The sequence below is a fragment of the Pleurodeles waltl genome, chromosome 6 (assembly GCF_031143425.1).
Source record: "Pleurodeles waltl isolate 20211129_DDA chromosome 6, aPleWal1.hap1.20221129, whole genome shotgun sequence".
Lineage (NCBI taxonomy): Eukaryota > Metazoa > Chordata > Amphibia > Caudata > Salamandridae > Pleurodeles > Pleurodeles waltl.
This window is the reverse complement of record NC_090445.1, coordinates 1,258,541,327-1,258,549,952: the sequence shown is the minus strand read 5'-3', so window position 1 is coordinate 1,258,549,952 and position 8,626 is coordinate 1,258,541,327. Positions and strand designations below refer to the sequence as shown.

The 8,626-nt window shown below is 46.4% G+C and overlaps 1 protein-coding gene across 1 annotated transcript in view; it reads left to right on the top strand.

Annotated features, from left to right (window-relative positions):
* The first annotated feature begins 1,100 nt into the window (after positions 1-1,100).
* The window catches only part of SLC29A3 (solute carrier family 29 member 3), a 141,016-nt gene continuing 133,490 nt past the window's right edge, over positions 1,101-8,626 (top strand). Inside the window, exon 1 of the mRNA XM_069240566.1 lies at positions 1,101-1,266. Within this exon, the coding sequence (XP_069096667.1) occupies position 1,266 (1 nt within the window). The 5' untranslated portion in view covers positions 1,101-1,265. The remainder of the gene's footprint in view (positions 1,267-8,626) is intronic.

Genomic DNA, 8,626 nt, shown 5'->3' with positions numbered 1-8,626 from the left:
TTGCTGAATTCAGATTTTGTCTACTTTTCAGAAATGTTTAGGTTTCTGGGATCCAGCATTGGTTTCATGCCCATTTTCGTCACTGACTGGAAGGAGGCTGAAAGCACAAAAATTGCACAAATGGGGTATGTCCCAGTAAAATGCCAAAATTGTGTTGAAAAATTGAGTTTTCTGATTCAAGTCTGCCTGTTCCTGAAAGCTGGGAAGCTGCTGAGTTTAGCACCGCAAACCCTTTGTTGATGCCATTTTCAGGGGGAAAACCACAAGCCTTCTTCTGCAGCCACTTTTTCCAATTTTTTTGAAAAAAACGAAAATTTCCCTGTATTTTGGCCAATTTCTTGGCCTCCTTCAGGGGAACCCACACAAAGTCTGGGTACCTCTAGAATCCCTAGGATGTTGGAAAAAAAGGACGCAAATTTGGCTTGGTTAGCTTATGTGGACAAAAAGTTATGAGGGCCTAAGCGCGAACTGCCCCAAATAGGCAAAAAAAGGCCTGGCACAGGAGGGGGAAAAGGCCTGGCAGCGAAGGGGTTAATAAATAGCAAAGAAGGAGAAGCATAATCCGAGCCTCCGGTCCTGCCATAGAATCCCCAATCCCCCATTGTGGACTCTCCTTCTGGAGCCCCATAACACGGTGGTGGGGGGGGGCGGGGGGAGAACCGGGCAAGCACTTTGCTCCCCCCCCCGTCCCCATTATCTCATATTTTACTCTAAAAGGGCCTAGTCCAGATCCACGATGCGAAGCCGCGGACCTAGGAATCGAACCTCTGCATTATTCACTCAGTTCCAGTCGGAACCTTCAATGCTCCTTCCGCGGAGTATGTAGGACCTGCAAGGGAAGCTGAGTAGTTTGTAGCAGCAGATCCACTTACCCGCTAAAGATCTACCAAGAAAATACAAGACAATGAAACTCCTGAAATAATAACACAAACTGACAGATTCTTAAAACAATTAATATTTTGTTTTTAGAAATCCGAATTCCCCAAATTAGAACCACTCGCAACATAATACTTCCTGGTTTCTCAGATTAGGCCAAACCCACATTCCCATATTCCCTTTCGTTTCCGCATCGCATGACTTCTATTTCACAAGCCCCGCCCATGGGTGGACGCGAGCCGCCCACGATAACACGCTTTAGGCTTTTTTCTTGCAGAAAACTCAGAAGAGATACGAGTTAGACCAGAGAGTGCCATCGGACCGGGTCCGCGAACACGTAACCTCATGTGCTCTGCCGGGGAGGAACACAACTGCACACAACGGCAACTAGTAAGTGTTCGAAATATGACACACCGTGCATCCAGGGCAACACTATTCCGAAGTGTATGTCCTCTTTGCATTCTAATGTAAACGAAAATACTCTGATACTCGTATGAATCTGAGTCGATAATGTCTGCATTTTTTCATGCGTTCACCCCATAGTTTGTATTCTTCCTTACTACGGTACAGCTTTTAACAGAAGTAGTCAGACTAGTGTAATGTAACTTGTGGTCATGTAAAGCGCTCTCATACCTTCAGATCGAATGCTAGCTGTATAAAACGGCAAAAAAAAAAGTATCTGATAATGGCCATGGTGAATTAAAATCATAGTTCTAAAACATGGGTACTCGCAAGCATGTTCTTAGTGACTCCCAACTATAAGGGTCAAGGTGTGTGGGGGAGATATTATAGAGTTGGTGGAAGCGTAAGTTAGAGATGTGTTGTTTTGAAATTGTTTATTGTGGAATTGTGTGGTGTGGAATTCTGTGATGAGGTGTGGAGTCTATAGATAATTTATGTTTGTCAAGAAGGAAAATAGAAGTGAAAAGAGAGCTGCACTACCAAACTAATTGTTAAGAGGGCAATGCTAAATATGTGGCTTTATTGGTTAGCAGCTCTTGAGTGTTTGTGAGAAAAGCGCAAGCTGCCTCTACCTTCAAGTGAGTTTACTGTAGTTAAAACTGCAGATTTACCTAAATTGGGTTAACAGTAACTTTACATTTGGTGTCATGTTCACTTGAAGATTTTTCTGTTGCGCTAAAGGCATACCATGCACATCTCATCCATGGCCAGCTAATTTGCACTGCTAAAAAGGATGACAGTATCTGTTATTTTCTGCATCAAGTAGTCATAGGCTTTAGGCCACCATATAATTCCACACTGTCTGAGCAAATCAGCCAAGAGTAAACAAACGGAATGAAATGCATGATTGTAAGAGAACTAAGGAAACACGCTTTTATAAATTAAGTTTAATCATCATTAAAAACCTTCTGCTTGTTCTCAGACGTCAGCAAAAGTATTTGAAACAGCATGCAAAAGCAAGATGAACAGGCAATTTTTAAAGTCACAAAGAGTGCTATTAATAATACTGCTAAAGACATACACATTACTGCAGGCACGCAGACACACATATACAACCACAAATGTGTGCAGCTACAAAAACACATAACACATGTAGACAAACACAATAACATATGGATCAAGCCAACAAGTATAGCTTTTTTGATGTTAGTGCTTCTACCCTGATTTACAGTTGCATGGGTGTAGGTGTGAGGAATGCTGAGTAGGGGATTATAAACATAAATGGAAGGATGTGTGAGCAGCTTTAGGGATGAATGAATGCACGTTGAATGAGTGAGGGAATACAAATTTAGGTGGTAAGAAGAATAGGACGTTTTATGAATGAAATGATGCTCAGGTGGCCAGTGATATTGGTGGCAATATAGAATTCTTCTCTCCCCCCTGCTACTGCTGTTATCTTCACACACATAAAAGCCCTTTCATCCATACAAAATCACAAAAACCAGCATTCTTCTTTTTACGTGACAATCTACAAAATCTGAAACAGGCACACACACACTTACTGATATTTTGCTAGATATTTTCACTAATTAAAAAAATAAAACACTAATTGACTTTACCAAAACCTGTTTCTTATGTAAAGCGCTCGCTCTGACATCCTTTAGTCTGATAATCCAACTATAAAAGCTACTAAATACTTAAATAAATATTGTATCCTGCTATAGGTTGTAGGATGCTGGCCTGTGTTGTAGTGGGGTCCAAATGTACTTACACCTTAAATCAGGTCCAGGTGTCCCATATTAGTGAAATGTAGTCAGTGTGTAGAAGCCTGGCTGTAAGGAAATGCCTCCTTGGCATGGTTGCCCCCTGACTTTTTGCCTTTGCTGATGCTATGTTTACAATTGAAAGTGTGCTGAGGCCTGCTAACCAGGCCCCAGCACCAGTGTTCTTTCCCTAACCTGTACTTTTGTATCCACAATTGGCAGACCCTGGCATCCAGGTAAGTCCCTTGTAACTGGTACTTCTAGTACCAAGGGCCCTGATGCCAAGGAAGGTCTCTAAGGGCTGCAGCATGTCTTATGCCACCCTGGAGACCTCTCACTCAGCACAGACACACTGCTTGCCAGCTTGTTTGTGCTAGTGAGAACAAAACGAGTAAGTCGACATGGCACTCCCCTCAGGGTGCCATGCCAGCCTCTCACTGCCTATGCAAGTATAGGTCAGCCACCCCTCTAGCAGGCCTTACAGCCCTAAGGCAGGGTGCACTATACCATAGGTGAGGGTACCAGTGCATGAGCATGGTACCCCTACAGTGTCTAAACAAAACTTTAGACATTGTAAGTGCAGGGTAGCCATAAGAGTATATGGTCTGAGAGTTTGTCAAACACGAACTCCACAGCACCATAATGGCTACACTGAAAACTGGGAAGTTTGGTATCAAACTTCTCAGCACAATAAATGCACACTGATGCCAGTGTACATTTTATTGCAAAATACACCCCAGAGGGCACCTTAGAGGTGCCCCCTGAAACGTAACCGACTGTCTGTGTAGGCTGACTAGTTCCAGCAGCCTGCCACACTAGAGACATGTTGCTGGCCCCATGGGGAGAGTGCCTTTGTCACTCTGAGGCCAGTAACAAAGCCTGCACTGGGTGGAGATGCTAACACCTCCCCCAGGCAGGAGCTGTAACACCTGGCGGTGAGCCTCAAAGGCTCACCCCTTTGTCACAGCACCGCAGGACACTCCAGCTAGTGGAGTTGCCCGCCCCCTCCGGCCCCCACTTTTGGCGGCAAGGCCGGAGAAAATAATGAGAATAACAAGGAGGAGTCACTGGCCAGTCAGGACAGCCCCTAAGGTGTCCCGAGCTGAGGTGACTCTAACTTTTAGAAATCCTCCATCTTGCAGATGGAGGATTCCCCCAATAGGGTTAGGATTGTGACCCCCTCCCCTTGGGAGGAGGCACAAAGAGGGTGTACCCACCCTCAGGGCTAGTAGCCATTGGCTACTAACCCCCCAGACCTAAACACGCCCTTAAATTTAGTATTTAAGGGCTACCCTGAACCCTAGAAAATTAGATTCCTGCAACAACAAGAAGAAGGACTGCCTAGCTGAAAACCCCTGCAGAGGAAGACCAGAAGACAACAACTGCCTTGGCTCCAGAAACTCACCGGCCTGTCTCCTGCCTTCCAAAGAACTCTGCTCCAGCGACGCCTTCCAAAGGGACCAGCGACCTCTGAATCCTCTGAGGACTGCCCTGCTTCGACGACGACAAGAAACTCCTGAGGACAGCGGACCTGCTCCAAAAAGACTGCAACTTTATCCAAAGGAGCAGCTTGAAAGAACCCTGCAATCTCCCCGCAAGAAGCGTGAGACTTGCAACACTGCACCCGGCGACCCCGACTCGGCTGGTGGAGAACCAACAACTCAGGGAGGACCCCCAGACTACTCTACGACTGTGAGTACCAAAACCTGTCCCCCCTGAGCCCCCACAGCGCCGCCTGCAGAGGGAATCCCGAGGCTTCCCCTGACCGCGACTCTCTGAAACCTAAGTCCCGACGCCTGGAAAAGACCCTGCACCCGCAGCCCCCAGGACCTGAAGGACCGGACTTTCACTGCAGACGTGACCCCCAGGAGTCCCTCTCCCTTGCCCAAGTGGAGGTTTCCCCGAGGAAGCCCCCCCTTGCCTGCCTGCAGCGCTGAAGAGATCCCTTGATCTCTCATTGACTTCCATTGCGGACCCGACGCTTGTTCTAACACTGCACCCGGCCGCCCCCGCGCCGCTGAGGGTGAAATTTCTGTGTGGGCTTGTGTCCCCCCAGGTGCCCTACAAAACCCCCCTGGTCTGCCCTCCGAAGACGCGGGTACTTACCTGCTGGCAGACTGGAACCGGGGCACCCCCTTCTCTCCATTGAAGACTATGCGTTTTGGGCACCACTTTGAACTCTGCACCTGACCGGCCCTGAGCTGCTGGTGTGGTAACTTTGGGGTTGCTCTGAACCCCCAACGGTGGGCTACCTTGGACCAAGAACTGAACCCTGTAAGTGTCTTACTTACCTGGTAAAACTAACAAAAACTTACCTCCCCCAGGAACTGTGAAAATTGCACTGTGTCCACTTTTAAAATAGCTATTTGTGAATAACTTGAAAAGTATACATGCAATTGAAATGATTCAAAGTTCCTAATGTACTTACCTGCAATACCTTTCAAACAAGATATTACATGTTAAATTTGAACCTGTGGTTCTTAAAATAAACTAAGAAAATATATTTTTCTATAACAAAACCTATTGGCTGGATTTGTCTCTGAGTGTGTGTACCTCATTTATTGTCTATGTGTATGTACAACAAATGCTTAACACTACTCCTTGGATAAGCCTACTGCTCGACCACACTACCACAAAATAGAGCATTAGTATTATCTCTTTTTACCACTATTTTACCTCTAAGGGGAACCCTTGGACTCTGTGCATGCTATTCCTTACTTTGAAATAGCACATACAGAGCCAACTTCCTACATTGGTGGCAGCGGTGGGATACAAGACTTTGCATTTGCTGGACTACTCAGCCAATACCTGATCACACGACAAATTCCAAAATTGTCATTAAAAATTGATTTTTGCAATTTGAAAAGTTTTCTAAATTCTTTAAAGTCCTGCTAGGGCCTTGTGTTAGTCCCTGTTAGAATTTCTTTTAGAGTTTAAAAGTTTGTTAAAAGTTTGAATTAGATTCTAGAACCAGTTTTAGTTTCTTAAAAAGTATTCCAACTTTTAGAAGCATAATGTCTAGCACAGATGTGAATGTGGTGGAACTCGACACCACACCTTACCTCCATCTACAGATGAGAGAGCTAAGGTCACTCTGTAAACTAAAGAAAATAACAATGGGCTCCAAACCTACCAAAGTACAGCTCCAGGAGCTTTTGGCAGAGTTTGAAAAAGCCAACCCATCTGAGGATGGCAACACAGAGGATGAAGATAGTGACTTGGAGGGAAATTCCCCCCCTCCAGTCCTACTTAGGGAGAACAGGGCTTCTCAAGCCCTGACTCCACAAATAATAGTCAGAGATGCAGGTTCCCTCACAGGAGGGACCAACAACTCTGAAATCACTGAGGATAACTCCAGTGAAGAGGACATCCAGCTAGCCAGGATGGCCAAAAGATTGGCTTTGGAAAGACAGATCCTAGCCATAGAAAGGGAAAGACAAGAGATGGGCCTAGGACCCATCAATGGTGGCAGCAACATAAATAGGGTCAGAGATTCTCCTGACATGTTGAAAATCCCTAAAGGGATTGTAACTAAATATGAAGATGGTGATGACATCACCAAATGGTTCACAGCTTTTGAGAGGGCTTGTGTAACCAGAAAAGTGAACAGATCTCACTGGGGTGCCCTCCTTTGGGAAATGTTCACAGGAAAGTGTAGGGATAGACTCCTCACACTCTCTGGAAAAGATGCAGAATCTTATGACCTCATGAAGGGTACCCTGATTGAGGGCTTTGGATTCTCCACTGAGGAGTATAGGATTAGATTCAGGGGGGCTCAAAAATCCTCGAGCCAGACCTGGGTTGACTTTGTAGACTACTCAGTAAAAACACTAGATGGTTGGATTCAAGGCAGTGGTGTAAGTAATTATGATGGGCTGTACAATTTATTTGTGAAAGAACACCTGTTAAGTAATTGTTTCAATGATAAACTGCATCAGCATCTGGTAGACCTAGGACCAATTTCTCCCCAAGAATTGGGAAAGAAGGCGGACCATTGGGTCAAGACAAGGGTGTCCAAAACTTCCACAGGGGGTGACCAAAAGAAAGGGGTCACAAAACCTCCCCAGGGGAAAGGTGGTGAGACAGCCAAAAATAAAAATAGTAAAGAGTCTTCTACAGGCCCCCAAAAACCTGCACAGGAGGGTGGGCCCAGAGCCTCTTCACAAAACAATCCTGGGTACAAGGGTAAAAACTTTGATCCCAAAAAGGCCTGGTGTCGTAGCTGTAATCAGCCTGGACACCAAACTGGAGACAAGGCCTGTCCCAAGAAAGGTTCCACTCCAAACTCCAATCCAGGTAACACTGGAATGGCTAGTCTCCAAGTGGGATCAACAGTGTGCCCAGAGCAAATCGGGGTCCACACTGAAGCTACTCTAGTCTCTGAGGGTGGGGTGGATTTAGCCACACTAGCTGCCTGGCCGCCTAACATGCAAAAATACAGGCAGCAGCTCTTTATTAATGGGACAAGTGTAGAGGGCCTGAGGGATACAGGTGCCAGTGTCACCATGGTGACAGAGAAACTGGTTTCCCCTGGCCAATACCTGACTGGAAAAACCTATAGAGTCACCAACGCTGACAATCAGACTAAAGCAGATCCCATGGCAATGGTAACTTTAGAATGGGGAGGGGTCAATGGCCTGAAACAGGTGGTGGTCTCCTCAAACATCCCAGTAGACTGTCTGCTTGGAAATGACCTGGAGTCCTCAGCATGGGCTGAGGTAGAACTAAAAACCCATGCAGCCATGCTGGGTATCCCTGAACTGGTGTGTGTAAAAACAAGAGCACAATGCAAGGCACAGGGTGAAAAAGTAGAGCTGGAGTCTGGAAGAAAGGCCCAGCCTACCAAGAGAAAAGGAAAGTCAGTTGGGAAACCAACTGCAACACAGTCAGAAAAAGAGAACCTCTCTTCTCAGGAAGAAGTTCTGCCCTCTGAGGGAACTGAGCCTTTGGAGCTTGAACCTTATCAGGTTGAGCTCTTAGGCCCAGGGGGACCCTCAAGGGAGGAGCTGTGTAAGGGACAAGAAACCTGTCTCTCTCTTGAAGGCCTTAGGCAGCAAGCTGCTGAAGAGTCCAAAGGCAAGAGAAATGGAACACATAGGGTCTATTGGGAAGATGGACTCCTGTACACTGAGGCCAGAGACCCCAAACCTGGTGCCACTAGGAGAGTGGTAGTGCCTCAGTCGTTCAGAGAGTTCATACTGACCTTAGCCCATGATATTCCCCTTGCTGGGCATTTGGGACAAACCAAGACGTGGGAGAGGTTAGTCAACCACTTCTACTGGCCCAATATGTCCCACAAGGTTAAGGAGTTTTGCCTCTCCTGCCCCAGCTGTCAAGCCAGTGGTAAGACAGGTGGGCATCCAAAGGCCCCCCTCATTCCACTTCCAGTGGTGGGGGTCCCCTTTGAAAGAGTGGGTGTGGACATAGTTGGTCCACTAGAACCTCCCACAGCCTCAGGAAATATGTATATCCTAGTAGTAGTGGATCATGCTACTAGGTATCCTGAAGCTATTCCCCTTAGGTCAACTACTGCCCCTGCAGTAGCCAAGGCCCTCATTGGTATCTTTACCAGAGTGGGTTTCCCT